This window comes from Leuciscus leuciscus (assembly GCF_965113295.1).
Source record: "Leuciscus leuciscus genome assembly, chromosome: 2".
In the NCBI taxonomy this organism is placed as follows: Eukaryota; Metazoa; Chordata; class Actinopteri; order Cypriniformes; family Leuciscidae; genus Leuciscus; species Leuciscus leuciscus.
The window spans coordinates 15,136,453-15,161,966 of record NC_138726.1 but is presented as its reverse complement, the minus strand read 5'-3'; the positions used below and the strand labels follow the sequence as shown (position 1 = coordinate 15,161,966).

Genomic DNA, 25,514 nt, shown 5'->3' with positions numbered 1-25,514 from the left:
ATTTATTTTTTACAGCCATCTTTGATCATATTTACCAGGGGTGCCTTTAATTCTGACCACAAATATATATATACCGCGTGTGTGTGTACCCGATGGAGTACATTTGGCTTTTATTTCTGCCAGTAATGAAGCGTGCTTGTTTCGGTTTCTCTGATTGGACTATGGTTTTTGTTGACGTCATTGGTATGCGACGGCGCTCCATCAGCAATGGGAAGATGCAGGAAGGAAAGAAAAGAGAAAAAGAAAAGAAACGGGGATATTCTGATCGAGAGCATAATGAAGGAGAGCTAAAGAGGAGGAATATTGAATCCAGCATGGTGGTGAGAAAGAGAGACTGGTTACGGTTTAATAGGCTATTATTTGGCGTTACGGGTAAAGTTTTCTTCATGTAACGTTTGCTAACACATAGGCCAAAATTAATAAACAGGGCAAATTAGCGTGAGAGCAATTAAAAAACAAAAAAGCGCCGATGGGAGTGGAAAGTTCTGTGCGTGATCTACTGACGCGCAAATTGAAGAACACAGATATACAGCCGGATCATTTCCATAATGACCAGCGCATCTGCCAAAAGCAGCGCAAATTACCGCCTGGTTTAAGACCTTTTTGGGGGCGTTAAATAATGGAGCAAATACCAGTAAATTGACTTGAGCAAACCTTAGTAAATCACCTTGCTTGGTACTTTTAAATACTCTCCCATACATGTTGTGTCTGAAAGGTAAACTCCTGAGTCCTACAAATGCATAATGCATTAAGGTCAGCCTTAAAATAACCCTGTCCACGCCTTTTCACCACTGCGTGTCTTTAGTTTCACTAATGAAAGCCTGTTGTGACATGACTAGAGGTCAATTGTATGTATTTTATTTAAAACCCACGTCGTCCTTAGTCTCTAAGTAAAACATCTCACACAGATTATTTCTTTCTTTCTTTTTTATTTAAATTCACATGACATGAAAGTCATATTATATTAATGGCCAGTGGCCACTGTTGCTTTCTTTAATTTGTTTCTTATAAAGTATTAATTTTGTACTGTTTAATAATTTTCTGTTAAATATGAAAGGAGCCCAGAAAGGAGAAGGAGCCAGAGGTTCCTCGTGAGCCTAGTGATCTGGAGGAGGGCGGACTGGACCTGAATAAGGCATTCAAACCCATCAGTGCCTACATGCAGGACCGCAAGGAGATGCTGGAACAGTGTTTTCATGTGCTGGGAGAAAATAAACTCAAAAAGATGCTGCCGGATGAACTTAAGGTATCTTCATTTTGCTGACATTCATAATGCATCATTACATCTCTGATCAGATGAGCCTGTATGTGTTTGTTTTGGTGGAGTTGGCAAAGAATATAGTGTCAGAATGTGTCGATACAAAGACCATAGACAATATTATGAGACTGATATCAGCCCAATTTGTCATAAAAGTGTAATATGTGTGATACAGGTGTCGTGTAATTTAATACATCACAATTTTATATGGCCACATCAAATGTGAATTGTTTAATGCCGTAGTTTGGAACCAGGAATGAAAAAAAAGGGTGGCTAACCGCACACTGATCATGGTAACATAACCATTGACAGGTAGACAAAATCAGTTTTTAGAGTTATGTTTTTAAGATTGCATTTACAATTAAACATTTAAGTTTGCTTTGGAAAATGAGTGGGTGAAAGTAAAACATAAAAATAACTAAATTGTATAGGCTGTTATAATAAACACCTTGTTGTTTCCTGCAGGACTGTTCTTTTAATGAGATTAAGAAACTGTGCTGGGATCAGCTGCAGGAACTCTCTGAGATTCATCTGCTGGAGATTTTGGAGGGTAAATATCCGATTCATCTTCACGATGTGTGAATTTTGACCTGTGTCTGAACACACAAACCAAAAATTGATCATTCTCTTTAGGGTGCTCCTTATCAAGTCCAAATTTTTTTTTGTGCAAAATGTTAGTGTCTTAACCTCTTAAACTGTTCCTTTTAACTTCAAAATTAGGAATATGCAAAAATGTTGACACAAAAATTATATTTAGAGGTAGCTCAATCATGTGGAAGATTGCCTATGTTAAGCTGTGCGGCGTCATTGTGATATGCAAGTAATATTAAAAGTTGCTGCAAAATAACTACATTTTATTGAAATCAGAGCAACACTGATATGACAACAATGACAACAATCTAAAAAAAAGCACAAAGTTTTCAACAATCCCTCATTTATGATGCTCAGCAGCCAGTGTTGACTTTTTGCAGTCTGGATAGATCCGTCGGTGATCTTCCACCACATGAAGGAGAAACTGCAATTGTTCTTCAGAGTGTGTGAGATAGCCATGGTATTCTTGAATCAGAGCCACTCCTCTCTTGGCGTGATCATTGACTACTTTCATTGCATGTATGGTTGCCTGTGCCTCCTGATAATTTGCTTGATTCGGCCAAAGTTCCGGGTCAATTTCAAGGAACGTAATGTAATTTTTTTATAATGTATAATTTTTCTAAACCCAAACAATAACCAAGGTGATCATCAATAGAAATATGTATTGATTCCACCAGGAAAGGTAAATCTGCTAAACCGGGTCATGGATGGATTAATTTGGATTTAGTTTCTACAATAAGTAAACTGAGATATGTATCTAAAATATATACAGTGGGGGAAATAAGTATTGAACACGTCATCATTTTTCTCAGTAAATATATTTCCAAAGGTGCTATTGACATGAAATTGTCACCTGGGGCCCGTTCTTCGTACGTCGCTAACTCAGTTAGCTGGATTTGATTGTTGACGATTTGGCATGATCTTGGATTGTTTGATTCTTCGACGCTCATCCTGGACTTGCTGTCATAGCAACAGGTGCGCAAACTTGAACCTGCTCGGGAGCAGGCTTATTTCATGTAAACAGGATTAGACTGCGGCTTCATAAGCGGAGCTGATATGGGAAGTCCAGCGCAGCGCGATAGTGCACTTTCTGAGATGTATATTTTTTTTCGTGACTCGTGAGATTGTCGTTTACATTATAAAATTGTTGGAAACGCACATTTATTTTCGACTTGTCGGAGTCGGGCTTTAACTACAGCACAAACTGTTTCCATTGCCCTAAGATTATTTGCGAGTGGCTCTTTCCTTTACACTATTGGAGATGCGGAGAACTTGATGGAAAGTGTTGTCTGTCGTGTCATTCGGAGTTTACCTGGCGCTTTTAGGTTTAAAAAACAGTTTTAGGTTTTTTTTGTGGCATTTCCAAGCCACTGAAGACCCAATGTTGTAAAGCAGTTTTTTTTAAAGCAGTTTTTTTTTTTTTTTTTGGCTATCATAATTTTTTATGAAGATCATGCCATCATGACCATGCCGATTACAGTATATGTCACTCAGGCTTCACTAACGTGATTGGTACCATAGACTATAGGCTACCATAGACTGCCATCAAGGCCTCAATGAAGGGGATTATGTGAACAGAAAGGGGGTTCACAATGTAAATGTGCAGCCCAGTTACTATTGGGATTCTTAATATTCCAGATTAATAATATTATATCAAATTTAAAAAAGGCAGTTGACTAAAATCTTCCATATCACAAATGTGAAAGCAAAATGGCCAGGATCTGTGCATGACTTAAGAATTTTCAGAAATTCACATTTATGCACATTATTTGAAAGTGGTAAGGAAAGTTCCACAATTAAATATCAAGCTCACTGTATTACATACACTTATGCTGATCCTAACAGAACTGCATTTCTTCATAGGTGATTATGACATGTTCCTGCCTGCAGACAGGTGTTTTATGACCCCATTCCCTGACCCAAACCAGTTACAATGCAGCTCTAGCCAGGACAAGGGCACACAATGAAATGAACTTTGGCTAACTAAAGGGAAGATTTCAGTGTCTGATAAGTCTGAGGGGTTGCACACCTGACAGGGCCTGTGACATTGTTGCATGTGCCATATTACACAACATTGCAAAAAAAAAAAAAATCTTTTCATTAAATGTTTAATAAAAGACAAATATGCTTAGTTCCTTGAGTTTTATTTCAATTGTTCTTTGTAAAGAAAAGCCAGTGGTCAAGTGCCTGCAACAAGAGATATTAGACACATGCCTCATGCAACAAATAAAAAGGAAAAGTTGGCTATACACTGCCCACCTGTAGGCCTAAGTCTCCTCTGTGTGTGCAGACTCTTCTGTAGGCCTTTCTGTAGATGTGGAATCCTGCAACTTATATTGCAGCCATAAAGCATACAAGTATAAATTAAGTAAAGTTATTTATGCACTTGCAGGTAGGCTAGTTCCTCCATATGACAGTTATCTGAGAGGGTTTATTCACTGTCCAGTGCAATGGAAACAAATGGACATTACAAAGTCTTATACTTTCTTTCCTTTGGAAAGTTAGAAAATGTCCACTTACTGCACATATTTCAGCACCACTTTCTTGGGAACAGATACAAGTGTTGGTGTATTATGTAAAAGTGCACAAAAGAGGAAAACACAATGTCATTACAATGAACTACACTCGGGAAAAATGTGATCAATAACTCATGGCAAAATATTTTTACATTAACAAGTTTATCAGTTTTCACTTTCACAAGTCAAAATTCATCATTACTCAAGATTTAACAGTTGAAATGACTATATGGCCTTAATTTAATGCAGCAAAAATTATTTTACAGTGTAGGCTACTAAGATATTTTCTCTTTTTTTCTCAGCCTTTTTCTTGGTTGCTTTTATAAACAGATCCATTTATTTAACAGTGGCTTTTATAAAAGAGACTATAATATAACTAAAAATTACCATTATGTAGAATATTTTTGTACTTCACTTTTGTTTGTTCCCATGTTCTAGTGTGGTGACTCTGACATTACAATGAACAAACTAATTATGCAATTATTAAAATACAAATATATAGGCTAATAAGTGATAAAAACATCGAACATGGCCACATCTAACGGATTTAAATTGTCTGCTACTTTTTGCCAGCCCTCTCTCCTGGCTTTTGCAGACTTTGAGGTGTTCCCTGGCGTTTTAAATCTTCCCTTTAGATCCATTTATTTAACAGTGGCTTTTATAAAAGAGACTATAATATAACTAAAAATTACCATTATGTAGAATATTTTTGTACTTCACTTTTGTTTGTTCCCATGTTCTAGTGTGGTGACTCTGACATTACAATGAACAAACTAATTATGCAATTATTAAAATACAAATATATAGGCTAATAAGTGATCAAAACATCTAACATGGCCACTTCTAACGGATTTAAATTGTCTGCTACTTTTTGCCAGCCCTCTCTCCTGGCTTTTGCAGACTTTAAGGTGTTCCCTGGCGTTTTGATTAAACATTAAAATTCCGAATTAACTTCGACTATTAGTTCTTGCTCTGCTGAGGAGAAAAACTGAGCGCGCTCTTTGGCCACGCTGAACAGCCAATAGCAGCGTTGCTGATCAATGTTTCTACTATCGATACATATCCCCTTTTAACCCAGCGCATGAACGCGCAATTATCTCAGATAACTCAATCCAGCGATACTAATCTCATCCGGCAAGTGTGTTCGAAGAACCGAGTTAGCCAGAACATGATTAGCACGATGATATCATCTTGGATGTGTCATTTGATCTCGGATGTAATAAGCAACGTACGAAGAATGAGCCCCAGATGTTGGTAACAACCCAAGTAAGCCATACATACAAAGAAACAAACAAAAATAAGTTCAGAAATTAAGTTATGTGTAATAATGTGAAATGACACAGGGAAAAAGTATTGAACACATGAAGAAAGGGAGGCGCAAAAAGGCATGGAAAGCCAAGACAACTGCTGAAAACTTACAGTAATTAAAAAGCAATCCAGCCCCCTGTCAGTGGAAATTAATAACAGCTGGTTCAGTCCCAAATGATGGCCTACAAAAAGGTCTCATTGCCAAGGTGTCACACAAGACACATCTCATGATGGGTAAAAGCAAAGAGCTGTCTCAAGACTTTCGCAACCTAATTGTTGCAAAACATAATGATGGCATTGGTTATAGGCGCCATTCTAAGCTTCTGAATGGTCCAGTGAGCACTTTTGGGGCCATAATACGGAAGTGGAAAGACAATGATTTCACCATAAATTTGCCTCGACCAGTGCTCCTCGCAAGATTTCTGATAGAGGAGTGAAAAGAATAATCAGAAGAGTTGTCCAAGAGCCAACACCAAGTTGTATGGTGTTTTTAGGGTAATGTGCTCTGCCATTTCTCCTCCAAATATGGTGTGTATTATGGCATCCAAACAGTTCAATTTTGCTCTCATGTGACCACACTATGTTCTCCCAGTATTTCACTGGCTTTTCCAAATGTTGTGCAGCAAACTTTAAATGAGCTTCAACATATGTAGTTTGTTGCTTCAGTAATGGAGTCTTGCGTGGTGAGCGTGCACACAGGCCATGGCGGTGGAGTGCATTACTTACTGTTTTCTTTGAGACAACAGTACCTGCTATCTGCAGGTCTTTTTGAAGCTCTCCACAAGTGATCCTTGGCTCTTGGACAACTCTTCTGATTATTCTTTTCACTCCTCTATCAGAAATCTTGCGAGGAGCACTGGTCGAGGCAAATTTATGGTGAAATTATTGTCTTTCCACTTCCGTATTATGGCCCCAAAAGTGCTCACTGGACCATTCAGAAGCTTAGAATGGCGCCTATAACCAATGCCATCATTATGTTTTGCAACAATTAGGTTGCGAAGGTCTTGAGACAGCTCTTTGCTTTTACCCATCATGAGATGTGTCTTGTGTGACACCTTGGCAATGAGACCTTTTTGTAGGCCATCATTTGGGACTGAACCAGCTGTTATTAATTTCCACTGACAGGGGGCTGGATTGCTTTTTAATTACTGTAAGTTTTCAGCAGTTGTCTTGGCTTTCCATGCCTTTTTGCACCTCCCTTTCTTCATGTGTTCAATACTTTTTCCATGTGTCATTTCACATTATTACACACAACTTCATTTCTTAACTTATTTTTGTTTGTTTCTTTGTATGTATGGCTTACTTGGGTTGTTACCAACATCTGGTGAAAATTTCATGTCAATAGCACCTTTGGAAATATATTTACTGAGAAAAATGATGACGTGTTCAATACTTATTTCCCCCGCTGTATTTAGGAATATATGGTGCATTAGATGCTTTTATGGAGATTTTTTTGGAATTTTACTAGCCAGGTACAATACCAATTCAAATTATCTGTTTTTACGAAAATCATCAAAATCGCAGAAAGTTTAAAGCTATTGAGCTACCAGTAATTATTATGTTACTGCCATAAAATTTGGCATGCTGTATTTTCTTATATAAAGGAACAATTTGAAGGGTTAAGAGCATGACAATTGGAGACTTTAAAAATAAGGACCACCCTAATTCTCGTGTCATGTTTTAACTGAGCGGCAACCTACCTGTCTCTCTCTCGAAACCAACACGGAAGTGACTGCAATTAATCGACTGGCCGCTTGAGCCTGGATGCAAAAGGGAGTCAAATCTGCATCTCCCCCATGTTAAAATGCCCAACTTTACAGCAGAAAAAAATATGTTTACAGCCTGGTGCAAAAAGTGGTTTTGGTCTATATAACTAATTTTGCCCTTCATGACAACTGTGAGGGGGGGGTGATTATATTTTTTTTATAACTCATCCGTTTCAATTATATTAAGCCTTAAAGTTCTGCATAATTAAGGGCGTGGCCACTTGAGTGACAGGTGGATTGCCTCTGCTGTCACTACTTGCCGTTTGTCTGCTGTCTGTTAGCCGTCACGTCACCTCAGCTAATTCCAGCTGCTGATCGCATTATACCTTCGCCCACGCCGTTGGATTACGTTGTTGTCGAGTATCGAGGGAACAACCAGCGCTGTTTTTCAGTTGTTTTCCTCTGTGAACATGCACTAATGGATGTCTGATGATTTTGTTGATTTTTGGAGTTTTCAGATTTAAAAACTTCTATAGAGACTACGCTCATTCTGCGGTACCGTTGATCTCACGGAACAGATGTATGCTTATTTAACTTTTTAGTGTTAAATAAGTACCGTCAGATGAAATCCCTGTAGGTGTCAGTGCTTTCTCCGTCCATGCAATAAATGCACATCCCGCCTCTTTGCCCATTTTCTGTTAGCCGGGAGTGACGCGCAATGACACGCTGCCAAGATGGCGATGGCCGGCTCCGCCCACTTTTGGCTTCAAAAATGCTCTGCAGAAACTTACGGGTGACGTCACGAACACTACGTCCATATTGTTTTACAGTCTTATGGTTTTAACACAGGTTGCCTCATTTATCATGTCATCATTTGCTTTGTGTAGCACAACTTGGAGAAAATTGGAATAGCGTAATTGACTGTGGTCATTTGTAAACTGAAAGTGTCTGGCTTCCGGTGTCATCTCATAAATACTTGTCATGCTGCTTGATATTGCATACTGCCTGATCTCATCCCAAGTCGTCATATACTGACACTTTTGACATTTCGTCTACATCCAACGCACATGGCACCCCTTTAGCGTCAATATGAGACTCAGATAGATATGGGCCAGAAGGCGCCTCCTAGCGGTCTAACCCTAACCCTACCCCAGACCTAAACCTACCCATAACCGAACAAAGCTCTGTGCGTGTCATATTGACGCTAACGGGTGCCATGTGCGTTGGATGTAGACGAAATGTCAAAAGTGTCAGTATGTGACGCCCTAGGATGAGAATGCGTTGGTATTTCTTACCATATTATTTTAACTCTTTCCCTGCCAGCATTAAAAAAAAAAAAAAAGTTACCAGTCACAGTCAGCATTTTTGATCAGTTCAACAAAACTTTCATGGCCCTCTGAATATTTAGTTGAGCATGCTTTATAAGCGGTAACACTTTACAATAAGCTTCATTATTTAACATTAGTAAATGTATTAACTAACATGAACTAACAATGAGCAATACATGTGTAACAGTATTAGTTAATATAGAAATACTGCTGTTCATTGTTTGTTCATGTTAGTTCACAGTGCATTAACTAATGTTAACAGATACGACCTTTGATTTTAATAATGTATTAGTAAATGTTGAAATTAATATTAACTAACATTAATAAGTGCTGTGAAAGTATTGTTCATCCTTAGTTCATGTTAACTAAGGTAGTTAACTAATGTTAACTAATGAACCTTATTGTAAAGTGTCACGATATATATCGAAAGAACGGGGGGGAAAATATTCTAGTGATTGCGGTGTGTCTTTATTTATTCTTTTTTTTATCAACACTTGAATATGGGTAAGTTTCATAAAAAAGCAACATTTTGAACAAAAAGCTGAGAAAATTGTGTTTTTGGCAAATGATAAGTCTGGGTCAGAATTAGAATGATGATCAAAGCATATATTGAGTCCATCAAAACCACTAAAGCTTCACAGTTGTTTCCTCTTCATGGGTTCGACATTTCCTTTGGTAACGTTAGGCAGTTTTGATTTGTATGCAGTTTCGCTATCTTTGTGGGGTCTCTCCATAGACTTTATATATATATATATATATATATATATATATATATATATATATATATATATATACTGTACAAACTGTATATTCTTTCCCCTTACACTAATCCTACACCTAAACTTACCCATCACAGAAAACTTTCAGCATTTTTACATTTTCAAAAAAACATAATTTAGTATATTTATTAATGTATTTCCCTCATGACCGCTGGCTGGTCCCTGTGATCTCAGGTTTTACTATCCTTGTGGGGACATTTGTAATATAATATAAACCTGTACACACACACACACACACACACACACACACACACACACACACACACCTACCTTTCCCTTATAGTAGATCGCTTAATGCTATTTAATAACTTAATTGCAAATGGAATGAACAAATTCTTAAACCGGTTTAGTCTACAGTTTAGCATTCTAAACCTCCTACCTGGGTTTCAGAATGTGTGTTGTTTCTTTTAGAATTTTGTATGGCTCCCTTAGCATTGGATTTTCATACAAGGTCATACGTGTTCATTTTTGCCCATGGTCTTCAAGGCCATTTGAATGAGTTGTGTAAGCCTAGACATTAACTGTGCTGGCAGGTTACCATACTATAGATGTATTCCGCATCTAATCACATTCTCCAGGACAGCCTGTTAGAACAACATGATCTTGCTACTCACACCATAAAGTATATATATATATATATATAAAATGCAATCTCTGTTGTAACCTAGATCACAGCTTTTTAACATTGATATAACATTCATGTCAGTGAACAATCAACATATTTTTTTTTGTGTGTATAAGATATTAATATAAAGATACTTACTTTATAGGAACGTGAGTGAATAATGGGCTGTGATCTCCAATTAACTTTAGATCAAAAATCATCTCCGTTTTCTTCATTCACACTAAGGTGGTGGGCATCACACCACTATACAAACTGTTAGAGTTTGATGAGTGAGTGGCTTTGCTCACACAACCATTTGTGCACAATGTAAAGAGAACTTGGGAGCTCACACACCCTTTGGGGCTCTTGAACTGATGACTTGAGGATCAGAAATTGCCTTGTTAAATTGTATAATTTTATAATTAACCTTGACATGAGTTATATTAGTAAAAAAAAAAAACTTTGAGTACAGGTGGGGTTTCTTTGGGCTCTGCATAATCTTTTTGCAAGAGGAGGACTCTTTGCAAGTCTAGAGAATGTTGAAAGAGTGGAATAGTGTTTTTTAAAAGGTACTTTAGATATCTTTCTACAACTGAACAGTAATTGCACTTGAAAATGATCTACCTCCAATTTAGTGCCCATGTCGTCTTTCAGAGAGCCTGAATAGAGTTAACATTTGTCAGAAAAATCATGGTTTTGAAACGAGATAAAAATCAGTCAGTTCATTAGCCTTCTGTAAATCATCGTTTGTACATATGTGGTTTACTTGATTCCATATTAGTAACAACCTTCATTGAGTTCCACAGTTTTTTGTATTGAAAGTGGTGAATTGATGCTCAATAATGTCTTTGTTGTCTCCTTTCTTACCTTAGCTGATGATTAAGTTCTTTTTGTAGATTTTCAGCCCAGCATAAGCTTTATCTGAACACTGCCTTTTTCCTGCTGATACAGTCATTAAGATCTTTAGTTGTATATTACTTATTGTTCGGATAACATTATATGATAACATTATTTTTGGTGAGTACATTATCCACACAGAAATGTAGGCTATATAACCCGTTATTTTTTCTGCAGTCAGATCAATGTCCATATTATTCAAAATATGCTTTTTTTGTTTGTTTTTTAAAACTCCAGGTTTGCTTTGCTTGTTTATCAGGCTGCACAATTTGTCCAAAATTCTTGTGATTTTATATATCACAAAAGTTTATATAAGTCTACACAATGTCCTCACTAATATAGTGAAACAAACGTGCGTTTGTAGGACATATTTTAAAACCATTTAGACAGGAACGAAGACCCTTAAGTTCTCTTTGTATTTGCTTGAAGGTTTAATCAAAATGTCTTTCAATGTTGTATTTAAGTTGAGGAATTCAAATAAAAACATGTTTCCAAAACAAATATTTAATGGCAAACATGCTGAAGAGTAATGGACAGACTGTCACTTCATTATAAGCTGTTTCCTCAAAAGGGTAGTTTTTTTTTTAAAGTCTTTTCTCCATTGGCTCACTTAAAATTAACACTATGTAACTTTTCAACCTTCATAATATATTTCCAAGATCCTTGTGATGGTACATCGACTTACAATAGGTTGAATGACACGTCTGCCATAGCCTGACAGGGTCTGTATCGCTTTTACTGGCACTATGTAACTTCGGTGTTCGGGTAGTAACAAGAGCACAAAAAGAACTACAAAATTCGACTGCTTTACGGCATACGTCACTTCCCCCACCACTTCGTCAAATTTGGACGTGAGAGGCCAACCAGCATTTGTTTTCGGCTTTCGTGCGTATGTTTTTGTCATGGGGGTTGTTTACACCTGGCCACTTCATGCGTTTTCTCAGATCGGATAGCTATCCGATCGTGAAAAGTCCAGGTTTAAATGCCCTCCGAAACGCATTTGAGACGGATTTGAATCCGATCGCTCAAACCACTTCAGGAGGAGATCTGAGACGCATTCCAGACGAAACTGGACAAGTGTAAATGCATCTGGTTGTTGAAACCACATATGTAAATTGTACTCCTCCCAAAAATGCTAAAAAAAATAAACGTGTGAGAGCGTGTTATAGGCTATATGTAATGTTATAGCCAGATATGACGACGCTACTGGAACAGGTATCACCGCAGATGAGAAGCTGAGCATCTATTCATTAAGCCAACGTGCAAACTCTCGCAAATCAAAGTGAAAGTAAGTCGCAGACGCTTAACACACAATCATCATCATTAAAAGTAAATTCTTAAGAAACGAAATGATCTTACCGGGGCTGTTGCCGCTCTCTTTTATTGCGGTCTTTGAAATTTTAGCTGATGATCAATAAAATGCAGCTCATATCTGTTGCTCTCGTGACGTGCACTCCATTAAATCTGCATATAGCGCGGGAATTGAAGATCGGATTTAAATCCGTTTCGCAAAAACACATTTATGTGACCAGGTGTAAATGGAATCGTTTTGATAAATCAGATAGCTATCCGATCTGAGAAAACGCATGAAGTGGCCAGGTGTAAACAGCCCCTGAGACGCATTCCAGACGAAACTGGACAAGTGTAATTAATGCATATGGTTGTTGAAACCACATGCAAATTGTACTCCTCCCAAAAATGCTAAAAATAAATAAATAAAAAAAACCTGTGAGAGCGTGTTATAGGCTATATGTTATATCCAGATATGACGACGCGCTGGAACACGCATCACCGCAGATGAGCAACTGCATCAAGCCAACGTGCAAACTATCGCAAATCAAAGTGAAAGTAAGTCGCAGACGCTTAACACACAATCTTCATCATTAAAAGTAAAGAAACAAAATGATCTTACCAGGGCTGTTACTGCTCTCTCTTATTGCGGTCTTTGATTTTGAAATTTTAGCTGATGATCTATAAAATGCAGCTCATATCTGTTGCTTTCGGTGACGTGCACTCCATTATATCTGCATATAGCGCGAGAATTGAAGATCGAATTTAAATCCGTTTCGCAAAAATACATTTATGTGACCAGGTGTAAATGGAATCGTTTTGATAAATCAGATAGCTATGCCTCACGAATTAGTTTGCCAGCTGAACTCAGGTGTTGTGAGGTGTATTTATCACGTAGTCCTGAGGGATATCAGACGACGCTGTTGACGTTGATTCCTGCGATTATCATGAGAACAGCTTTCAATATCTCACATAATTATCAGGACATAAATACACCTAACGTAGAGGTTGTATAGTGTAAACGAGCACAATTTGCAAACTATTATGATAAATTGCAATAATCATGTCTAATGACATCATAACGGCCAATGTTATGAAATAATGCGCGGTACATTTAACTTAATTGATGTTATCTGGCATTTTGTAATGTTTACATTCCAATAAAAACAACACAAATTAAATTATACGGTAGGCCTAGACTATAGACTATTTACTTGTGATTTAGCTGCAATCATGTAAAAACGTTATAATATAGGCTAATATATTTATGACAGTGCAAGTATTCCACAGCGACTCTAGGGGTCGCTGTTTGACAAAAACACAATTTCTACTTAGTGTGGATTTAAGTATTGGAAATGTTTTAATCGAGTTGGTCCCACTAAACTTATTATATATTTGTTCATATATTTTTTTAATAGTTTTGAAAACATTATTTGTATGCATATACTGTAACTAGTGAATGTACATCAGTATTTTTATGTTGTAGCGTACCATCACTTTTGATTTGATTGTCATTCTCAATGCTGCTTCTAATTTCTGTCTGAGACTGATTACTGATATTTATGCACCGTAAGTCTGATATCTTTTTCTTGTGATGAAGGCTTTATTATTATTTTTTGTTTGTAAAGGTAAAGAGTTATCAGTCACTGCAGCACCTGAAGGGAATAACTTAACAGACAGTCAGTAAGTCAGAACTCTTAGAATTATTTAGAACTCTTAAAAGTTCTTGTTATTGAACTTTTGATCATGTGTTCATTATTATTTACAGGCAGGACAGTAATGTGGACTCCACTTCCTCTCTGAGAGAAAATCCTGAAATGGAAGAAAAACAAGGTAAATAATTTATTATAGATTAGGGGGGCACTTTGTATTATTTTAACATTGATATCGCAATGTGTGCATCTGCAATGACAGTGTTACGTGGTCAGATTCCAAAAATTACGGTAAGTACTTGTAATTAGATTATATTACGTTTTAAGATAATCGTAATCAGACCCAGATATGTTTTTATTGATAGCATGTTATTCTCACAATGGCAGTGAATTATTAATAATTCATTGATTCTACCTACTACTTTTTTATATTTTACATTTTCCTTTTAAAGAAAGCCTACTACATATAAATGTTCACTTATATATGTTCAGGTTTCCAGCTTTGTTTAATTGCACACACAGACCAGCCACTAGTCATGTAACTATCACTGAAAACTGAGACCAATACAGCATGATCACTGGATTTACAGAATCATTTCACTTTTAAGAAATGTTTTCTCAACATTGCATATCTAATTAATTCCTGATGAACATATCAACTATTATTTTAAATATGACTCATTTTGAATATATTATCAGTCATTTAACCATGTATTACTATTGTTGGAAGACTTTTGTCTTTCAAACTTATTTTCATATTTCATATTTAATCTCATATTTACATGCAGTACAGGGATTCCCCAACACTTGTTTTGTCAGCTGAACCTCTTTGACCTGATATATTTACTTGAAGTATACCCTTTGAGATTTTTTGTTAATAAGTTAGGTCAATAATAAAATGAAGTCAATAATAATAATAAAATTAAGCTCACGGTTCTCTAATGTTGGTAAATGTTCACATGACATGCAGGTAAACAAATAAAATATTTAATATTTTTAGTAAGTTTTATTTTGATTGTTTTATTTAAAAATTATTACAAAAATTTTTTTGGTTAAAGTTTTTATGATTTATTTAATAGCTTTTCATTAAACTCACAAACCCCTACAGTTCCTTCACAAACCCCAGTCTGGGAACTCCTGTCGTAAAGTAATATTTATATGCACTTTATGTTGTTGATAACAAAGAATGGATTTAGGGGTGTCCCGATATACCGATCCCGATATTGGTGATAACCATGATATTCAAAGCATGAAATACCGATATCATGTTAATTAAGGGTGTGATGATATACTGGTATTGGCAATAACCATATCATATAATATTTGAAATGAATAGTACACATATGATAATAGGACACGTAAATAATCTAGTGCTAGTACCTGGTTGACATTTTTTTACAATTAATTGACAATAGGTACAAATATTTACAAATATGTGGCGTGAGGAGAGTCTCTACCCACACTCCAAAAAAGTAAGCTTGTCAGTATGGGAGTTTTTTAGATTTAGAGAAAATGACTCGTCAGACCCCAGTCAGCAAGACATATGTAATTATAAGTACTTTTTAAAATGATTACACATTAAAAAATGTAATTAAAACAATTACATGCATTTGCCTTTATCACTGTATAGAATACTATCAAATATGATACATTATTCCTCATTCTTTGATAAGAAGCCACATCAGTTTACAGAAGGAAGTTATTTCAATCATTTGACTGACACTATAAAGCTATTTTGGAGTACAATATGGGAAAGTTATTCCCGTAAATTGTATTTTGACACTGTGCAAAAAAAAAAAAAAAAAAAAAAGGTTAGCATTTTAGTCTCTAAATGAAATCACATAGCATGGTCTTAAAATGTTTCATAAATGGCAGAATTGTATCATTGATTTAATTAATTCTGAGGATATGACAACAATATATGTGTATATATATATATATATATATATATATATACTATGTATTTTAATATTATATATATATATATATATATATATATATATATATATATATATATATATATATATATATATTATTATTATTTTAATTTTTTTTGAACTTGACAGTTTTCTCTCTCCTGATTATTTATTTGGCTTTCTCTGGCATCTTTGACAATGCCTGTCTCATACTCAACTCTGATAACAGCTTTGTTTCAAGGTTTCTATAGATATTGTGATGTATCTTTACCGTGAATTCTTTTGTCCGTGGTGTGAAAAACCTGATATTGTGACAGCCCTAAATGGAATATATTTTATTTATCTTTGCATTTTTATATCAATATGGTAGAACATTATCCTATTCATATTAATGTGATAAACGAGTTAGGTCAAAAGTAGTCCGATTATATTAAATGTGTAATGTAACTGATCATTTTACTAACTACAATTTTTGTCATGTAATTTGGAATCAGTAACCGACTGTTGTTGGGTAGATTACTTACAAATTGTAGTCAGTTACTGATTTTAAATTACATGACAAAAATTGTAGTTAGTAATATAATCTAGATTACTCATTTTAGGTAATATATTCTGACTACTTTTTGATTACATTTTAGATTACTTTTGACCTAATTTGTTAATCACATTCATTTGAATAGGATCATCTTGTACCATGTTGATATAAAAAATACAAAGAGAAAGACAATATATTCCATTCTTTATCAACAAATGAAGTGTGTTAAATATTACATTACATCAGGGTATCCCAGACTGGAGTTCATGTTGGAACTGTGGTGGTTCGTGAGTTTAATGAAAAGCTAATGAAAAGTTAATTAATTAAATCATTATAAAAAAATAAAATGTAAAGAAAAAATATCAAAATAAAACACTTACTAAAAAATATCTGCAAATGCAGTGATCAAATGCTGTGTGGATCTCGGCTTTCAGTGATAGGCACATGACTAGTGACTGGTCTGTGTTTGCAATTCCACAAACCTGGAAGACCTGAATGTAAGCAGTAGAGTTTAATTGAAAGGAAAAATCTAAATATAACAAAGAAGTAGAATCAATGAATTATGAATAATTTACTGCCATTGTGAGAACAACGTAATCATGTAATTAATAGAAAAGTAACAGTAGTCTGATTTTGAGTATTTTAAAATGTAATATAATCTAATTACAAGTACTTAATTTTTGGAATGTGATTATGTAATCCAGATTACTTGTAATCAGTGACTACCCAGAACTGTCTACCCAACAGTGCATAATGGTCACACCACAGCATGTGCAATGTCCAGCATAGGGATCGTAGTTGATACGTGATCCGTACGGACCAGGCACCATGATTCGAAACGCATGTGATTCTCCGATTAATTGCCAATTTTAACTATCATATTGAAAGTGTATCATTAGCATGTGTTTCAGGGCCTGTCAGTTTAAACATTCAAGCGATTTTAAACTATTTGAGCGCACAAAGACGCGAAAGAGAACTGTTTTCTGTGCACACACAGCACGCAAACACAGAATTCCGTTCTCTTTATCATTTATTTGTGCTTGAACGGACAAATACATGCAAAATTAAATCAAAATGTCTGTCTTTGAGTATCCTCATAAACTCAGTCGCTTATGGCTTACATAAGCAATTGAGAAAGAAACCAGATGTGTATTATTATATTGGATCAGTGCATTAGCTCTTAAAGTGACAGCAGCCTAATATACTGTCTGAGTCCTTAATGTTAATCTAGCAAAATCACTTTTTTTAGCTTTAACAAATATTAATTGTATTTCATTTATACACTGTAGACTATAACAGTATTCAGGTACAGTATAATAATCTAATTTAAAATAACACTGCAGACTTGATCTGGTGAAATTCATCTGGTGAAACGGTTTTCATATCGCTATATATACAGTGGGGAGAACAAGTATTTGATACACTGCCGATTTTGCAGGTTTTCCCACTTACAAAGCATGTAGAAGTCTGTAATTTACTCTTCAACTGTGAGTGACGGAATCTAAAACAAAAATCCAGAAAATCACATTGTATGATTTTTAAGCAATTAATTAGCATTTTATTGCATGCCATAAGTATTTGATACATCAGAAAAGCATAACTTAATATTTGGTACAGAAACCTTTGTTTGCAGAGACCATACGTTTCCTGTAGTTCTTGACCAGGTTTGCACACACTGCAGCAGGGATTTTGGCCCACTCCTCCATACAGACCTTCTCCAGATCCTTCAGGTTCCGGGGCTGTTGCTGGGCAATACGGACTTTCAGCTCCCTCCAAAGATTTCCTATTGGGTTCAGGTCTGGAGACTGGCAAGGCCACTCCAGGACCTTGAGATGCTTCTTACGGAGCCACTCCTTAGTTGCCCTGGCTGTGTGTTTCGGGTCGTTGTCATGCTCAAAGACCCAGCCACGACCCATCTTCAATGCTTCTTACTGAGGGAAGGAGGTTGTTGGCCAAAATCTCGCGATACATGGCCCCATCCATCCTCCCCTCAATACGGTGCAGTCGTCCTGTCCCCTTTGCAGAAAAGCATCCCCAAAGAATGATGTTTCCACCTCCATGCTTCACGGTTGGGATGGTGTTGTTGGGGACTCATCCTCCTTCCTCCAAACACGGCGAGTGGAGTTTAGACCAAAAATATCTATTTTTGTCTCATCAGACCACATGACCTTCTCCCATTCCTCCTCTGGATCATCCAGATGGTCATTGGCAAACTTCAGACGGGCCTGGACATGCGCTGGCTTGAGCAGGGGGACCTTGCGTGCGCTGCAGGATTTTGATCCATGACTGCGTAGTGTGTTACTAATGGTTTTCTTTGAGACTGTGGTCCCAGCTCTCTTCAAATCATTGACCAGGTCCTGCCGTGTAGTTCTTGGCTGATCCCTCACCTTCCTCATGATCTTTGATGCCCCACAAGGTGAGATCTTGCATGGTGCCCCAGACTGAGGGAGATTGACCGTCATCTTGAACTTCTTCCATTTTCGAATAATTGTGCCAACAGTTGTTGCCTTCTCACCAAGCTGCTTGCCTATTGTCCTGTAGCCCATCCCAGCCTTGTGCAGGTCTACAATTTTATCCATGATGTCCTTACACAGCTCTCTGGTCTTGGTCATTGTGGAGAGTAGGGGTGGAGCCGAACCCGAATACGGTATTCGGAAAGCACAAATAATGTGTTTTTTACGAATACTTATTTCGAACAAATACTTTTAAAAATATTTGTATTCGGGAACAAGAAAAACTTTATATCAAAAAGCTACGTTTCCTCATGAGACATGGCGACCGGCGGTGCTGCTGATGTGGTGGCTGAAATATTTTGGATTAGGCTAATGTCACGTTGTCATAAGGGGTAGTTCACATAGCGCGTTTTTTGCGCGTGCAGATTTCAAATGTAGGCGCGCGGCAAGCGCGCTGCATAGCAACGACAGACGCCACGGGAGGGCAAGCGCTTGTGGAAAGGAGAAAGCGTGCGAACTGCGCTCTTCATGATTATGAAGTATCAGCAAAGAATTAATTGATTTCTAGCCCTTGCATTAGCTTTAGATATATTTATGGAGATGAGAAATGAAATAAAAAAGCCGTCATTTTGTCATTAATATCAGTCCGTCAGAAAAGCAGTTCTAGGCTTATTCTTGGCTGGATAACTCTTAGCAGGTTTAAAAAGCTCTTTTAAAATTAAATATGAATGCAGTTTTGGATTAAATATAAGTACAGTCAAGTCAAATAAAACATGTTTTATCTCCTGTTTGGTAACACTACAATAAGATACCATTCATTAACATTACTTAATGCGCATCTAACATCAACACATTGAGTGAACAATATATTTTTACAACATTAATGTTTGTGAATGTTATTTAATACAAACACTTGATTGGTCATGTTTGTTCACTTCATTCATTGTGCATTAAATAATGTTAACATAAATAATGTTAACTTTTGATTTTAAAAATGTATTTTTAAATGAACCCCAAGGAGAATAATTGCGACAGTATATAGCCTAACTATTGTTTATTGTTAGGTCATTTTATCTATTGTTATCTAACAAATGTAATATTAATGTAGTGTTTTTAATACTACAGTTTCCATCTTTGTAACCGTGATATAAACTTTAATATATGTAAATTTAATCTAAATTAAGCTTTACCGAAATTGTTACCGAGAACCGTGGATGTTCACAGGTATTGGTACCGAATACTGAAATTTTGGCACCGTGACAACACTAGTAGCTCTGTTAGCTTGGTAATTTAGACAATATGCTGTTGACAGAGTAACATTAACGTAGGTAATGGCTGTTATGTTATTTTCTTTTCAATGACGTTCCTTGTTACATGTTCATTGCTGGATTTATGGAAAAACATCAACCAATATTGCATATCCATAATTATTATAATTGATATATAATTAAAGAATACTTACACTATAACGTAAATTAGAAGTGTAACGCAAAAAAATGGATTTTTACACCTATTTTGAAATTTACTCGAATACAAATACAAATACAAATACTTTTCCTCTCTCAACAAATACAAATACAGATACAAATACCGGCTGCTTTGCACACCCCTAGTGGAGAGGTTGGAGTCTGTTTGATTGAGTGTGTGGACAGGTGTCTTTTATACAGGTAATGAGTTCAAACAGATGCAGTTAATACAGGTGATGAGTGGAGAACAGGAGGGCTTCTTAAAGAAAAACTAGCAGGTCTGTGAAAGCCGGAATTCTTATTGGTTGGTAGGTGATCAAATACTTATGTCATGCAATAAACTGCAAATTAATTATTTAAAAATCATATAATGTGATTTTCTGGATTTTTGTTTTAGATTCCATCTCACACAGTTGAAGTGTACCTATGATAAAAATGACAGACCTCTACATGCTTTGTAAGTAGGAAAACTTGCAAAATAGGCAGTGTATCAAATACTTGTTCTCCCCACTGTGTATATATATGCAGAAAAACTAAATATCGCAATGCCATTTTTTTTCCAATATCGTGCAGCCCTATTATAGATTTTAGACTATTATTTCTGAACGTTTTAATGAGTGAAAATCAGGCTTTAATGAAAGTGTGCATTTGTGTGTATCTCAGGTGCGGGTTCTGGAGAAGACAGTGATGTTCTCAGCATCAATGCAGAAATTGACGACAGTGACATTGAGGGTCATAAAGTCATCAAAGCTGAAGAATCAGTGCTCAGAGATGAAACTCTGCCTCCCGCCCCAGTCATGCAGTCAGCTGAGCCGAAAGTGGAGCTTCAGCAGGACATTGATAGAAGCGTCAGTGAAATTCTGGCTCTGACGTCCTCTGAACCCAGCAAAGATTTGAGGACAGAATCACTGGATAAATCAGTCACGATAGAAAATGCTCCGGCTGCTCCGGCAGCTCCAACAGAGCAGCCATCTGCTCAACAGCTGGAATTACTGGAGCTGGAAATGAGGGCAAGAGCCATTAAAGCGCTCATGAAAGCCAATGAGATCAAGAAGCAAAATAACTGCTAATTTGTAAAAAGCCATAGACATTTATGGAGATTTTTACTCAACTTCAGAATTGCTTTAAAATGATTCTCTTTTTGTCCCTAAACACTTTTAGTCCCTAAAATTTCAGCACATGATGGCTTTAGACCCAGATATGCTTGAGAAAATGTGTTGATTTTGATATAATAAACTATTAGTTCTTTGAAGTGAAGAAAAACTACAAATGTTCCAAAATAATAAGTATGACAATGAAGTACTGTAACACATACCTAGCATACTTGTTTTCTAATAAATGTTTGTAATGCTGTATTTGTTCATATAACAACTTGCAAACGAGCAGTGCTACAAACAGTTCAACATAAAGAATAAGTAACATTTGAAATTCCAAAATACAAACATAAACAATAGAGAGTATGTGCTCGTTTTATATTCCTTTTATATTTCACAGAAACTAATTTTTATTGTTGATAAACTATACAGTGGTGCTTGAAAGTTTGTCAACCCTTTAGATTTTCTATATTTCTGCATAAATATGACCCAAAACATCAGATTTCCAGTCCTTAAGTAAACCAAAAAAAAATTTGTATTGCTTGTGCAGCAATAACTGCAACTAATAATTTCTGGTTACTACTAATCAGTCCTGCCTGCAGAATGACGCCACTGGCAAAACCAGCAATGCAAGTTTGAGAGGTGGCGCCCCGACAAATCTCGCGAGAATCACGACTTGCTGTACGGCACAACGATGCTATACATCAACAACATATGAAGCAGCCTCTATGGAAGACACTAGCATGCATTTCAGATGTGAATCATGGCAGAGTCGACGAAGAAAATGAAGAAAGCACGGTCCGAAGAGTGCAGAGTGGTATTTACGACAGTAACGTTAAATACAAGTACTCCACAGCGACTCTAGGGGTCGCTGTTTGAGAAAAATGGAAACTGCATAGTGTGCCTTTAAAAGAGATCCCCAGAAATCCCATATTAGGGACACTTTGGGACAAGTTCACAAAAATTGCCTCTGGAGCCTAATCACCACCTATGCAAAGTAAAAAAAATAAAAATAAAAAGAACTTGCACAAACATAGACCCAGTTTTGGACATTGCACAGTCGGCCATTAATGCTTTTACAGCTGAAGATCAAGCAGCTGAAGTCAGAAGATGACACTACTTTCAATAATGGGCTATGGTTCTCCAGATTTGCAAGGACATTTATGATTTGGCATCCTTAATAAGTCAAAAAAACTAATCTCAAACAAAATGTCCCCATCACTATACTGGGGCATTAGGACCCACACAGACCTCAGGGTGAGCACCCCCTGCTGGCCTCACTAACACCTCTTCCAACAGCAACCTAGTTTTCCCAGGAGGTCTCCCATCCAGGTACTGACCAGGCTCAACCCTACTTAGCTTCAGTGGGCAACCAGTCTTGGGCTACTGGGTGTGGGATACAAAAAAGAAATTGTCTTTCTTTGAATGTTACCTGGTATTCTCAAGACCAAGGATCAAAAATAAGTCTTTTGGGGGACTACTTAATTTCAAGACATCAGTATACATGAACAAAATTGAAGTGCAATTTAAATAAAAAAAAAACCTGATAATGAAAAAAAAAATGAAAAAACGGAAGAGCGAAAAACAAAGTAGAAGCCCAGAGTTTTAGCTCTTGATCATTTTGCTCTTTTGGCCTGATGAAGTGCTGCCAGGAATCGCAAACCCTCCAAACCTTGAAAACTGTGTCCAATATATGGGTTATTCATACTAGAGGAAGTATCTAAAATACCTTCGCAAACGCTACCTCTGTTCTTCTTTGGGAAAAGAAAAGGTTTGCAGAGACTGGTTCACTCAAAACTACGTCAAACTGATCTGGATCTCCTAACTGAAACAATATTAATGGTAAAAACAATTAAAACTGTTCTGAACTTGCCGACTTACCACCAGCATTATAAATAATATATTTGAACTTTTTTTTATCTCTCTTCCCTATACGTCTTCTACATTCCTCTGAAAATGTTCTCAAATATCTAAATTATTTACCATGATTTAACTCATACTTTACATAAAGTGGTGATTTCTCTTTCATATTATGAAGCCAATCTGGATATCAAGGAAAGTTTTGTCCTGGATGTGACATTTGAGATCAGAGAATCATTCAGCTCCACAGTCACCTAGTCGAGCAGTTAAATCATACAATTCAAATATAACTATTACACTGAATAGTAAAATTGATACAGTACATACCATAATACATTTTTAACACAATCAAACTTCATTACTGACAAATGTTTGGCAAATATGAAACCTGTTTTATTAGTCTGAAATATAAAGTAGAACTTAACTTAAAGATTGATGTAGTCGGAAACAAGTCCTCTGACTTTGAAGCCAAGGTAGAAGGACACCTGTTTGTACACACCTTCCGGTTTGTTGAAGGGTTATCTGAATCTGTTTCCCATCTCTAACAGCAATAATTTTACAAATAATTCTAGACCTCCCCATTGATAGGCTGAAGACATTTGACTTCTACATTTTCATCTCCTTCAGTTAGGGAAAATAAATACTGTGGGAAACTCACTTTATTATTCACATAGACATTTAAGATGTATTTGTTATCCATTGTATACATTTATTCCAATAAAATAATATTACAAGTATCACTTGCTGTGCACATCTTAAGTGGTCACTTTGCATGCAGAATGCATGCCTGTTGTAAAACAGTACACCAAGTCCGAACTGAGTTATTAAGAAAAAGTATATCTAATGTTAATTAGATCAGTATTGTGCATAATTTATCTTATATTGCTGTTCTTGTTCAACTGGACTCAAATGCTGATTTGATACAGACCACTGGTTTTCACATTAATTTTATTAGCCTAATGATTACTTGAAATATGTAACAATACATTTATATTGAAAGCAACCTAGGCCTGGTCTTGCCCATCCAGTCTTCCTCACTTAACCTTCAGTGTTGAATTTTCCAGTTTGGACTTTGATTGCTGGATTGTCATCATGATACCAGTTGTGATCTAAGAGTTGTGGGAAATACTGGTTAACCTTTTTTTTATTTTTATTTTTTTTAAATTTTTCGACTTTTTCTCATTTAGGATCATGAACATGCATGCAAAGTTTCAACACGCTTATGTGTTTTGACATATACACACAAAATTTATATTACATTTGTGATGTTCATGGGTCAATTTGACCCACATATTTTAATGTTTTATAGCAACTATACCAAAGAATTTCCTGAGATTTTGTGACTCTTTCCCCATTTAGGGTCATGAACATGTGTAGTGAAATGGACATACATACATTTGTATATGATCTTGATGTTCAGCAACTACAGACACAAAATAACATGTCTTTGTTTTATGTCAGAGCTCTTCAACTATAGTCCTGAAGTGCCCGTGTCTTGCTGAGTTTAACAACTTTTAATTTTCAAAGTTTGTGAAAACAAAACTGTTTAACTTGTTAACTTTCAGTCCCACTTTTTGAGCATTGACATGCAAATGAAAATTACTTTTCCAACCTAAATTGTTAATAATCTTGAATACTTCGGAATTCAAGCACAGGCAGAGCAGACCTAAGTTTGGTATATCTTTTTAAAGGCGAAATGTCAGATTATTGTAAACCTGTAAAAAAAACAAAATAAAAAAAAACACGTTATACAAGTAAAAGTTATAAAAAGTAATAGAAGTTTGAGAAAATGTAATATATGTATTTATATATTACAAAATATGTATTTTACAAAGCATGTTTAACTCTAAATCAAAGCCAAACATCTGAACAAGTTCTGTGCCAAATTTTAGGTTAACATTGTGGTAGATTTTTCTTCTTTCTGCACCTGACTCAAAATTACCTGGGGCGTCTCCAAACGACACCCAAGAGACGAGACGTCGTCCAACTTGAAGCCAGTTGTCAATTGTAGATGCAGAGCTAGAATATAAAGATTATTGGGTGTCGATTGGAGATGTCCCAGATATAGATACACTATCAAAGTGTCTAGTAAGCTTAACTAAGTTGCTGCACAGCATTAACTAGACATACTCCAGACAATGCCTTCGAATATGCTTTAATCACGGCCGGAGGATCTCAGACAAATTTCAGAGAGAATCCAACCAGCAAAAATAATACAACAGTTTTTATAGAATAGGAGCATAGCAAAAGTGACATGAGAC

General features: G+C 36.1%; 1 protein-coding gene and 1 long non-coding RNA gene across 2 annotated transcripts; one reads left to right on the top strand and one right to left on the bottom strand.

The window, feature by feature from the left end:
• The first annotated feature begins 176 nt into the window (after positions 1-176).
• Positions 177-21,652, top strand: caap1 (caspase activity and apoptosis inhibitor 1). Its single transcript, XM_082152896.1, has 6 exons — positions 177-320; positions 1,058-1,246; positions 1,724-1,808; positions 13,906-13,960; positions 14,046-14,110; positions 20,963-21,652. Exons 1-6 carry the CDS (start codon positions 186-188, stop codon positions 21,367-21,369), a joined length of 936 nt encoding a protein of 311 aa, XP_082009022.1. The 5' UTR covers positions 177-185; the 3' UTR covers positions 21,370-21,652.
• On the bottom strand, positions 9,490-13,897 carry LOC309486712. Its single transcript, XR_014201656.1, has 2 exons — positions 13,600-13,897; positions 9,490-11,578 (listed from the first exon to the last, which is right to left on the bottom strand). It is a non-coding gene; the product is annotated as an uncharacterized lncRNA (long non-coding RNA).
• Positions 21,653-25,514: the final 3,862 nt, after the last annotated feature.

Coding starts and splice junctions, on each gene's coding strand:
- caap1 (XM_082152896.1), top strand. CDS start 186: ATGCGACGGCGCTCCATCAGCAATGGGAAGATGCAGGAAGGAAAGAAA. Junction 321..1,057: donor ATATTGAATCCAGCATGGTG/GTGAGAAAGAGA, acceptor TAAATATGAAAG/GAGCCCAGAAAGGAGAAGGA. Junction 13,961..14,045: donor AATAACTTAACAGACAGTCA/GTAAGTCAGAAC, acceptor TATTATTTACAG/GCAGGACAGTAATGTGGACT.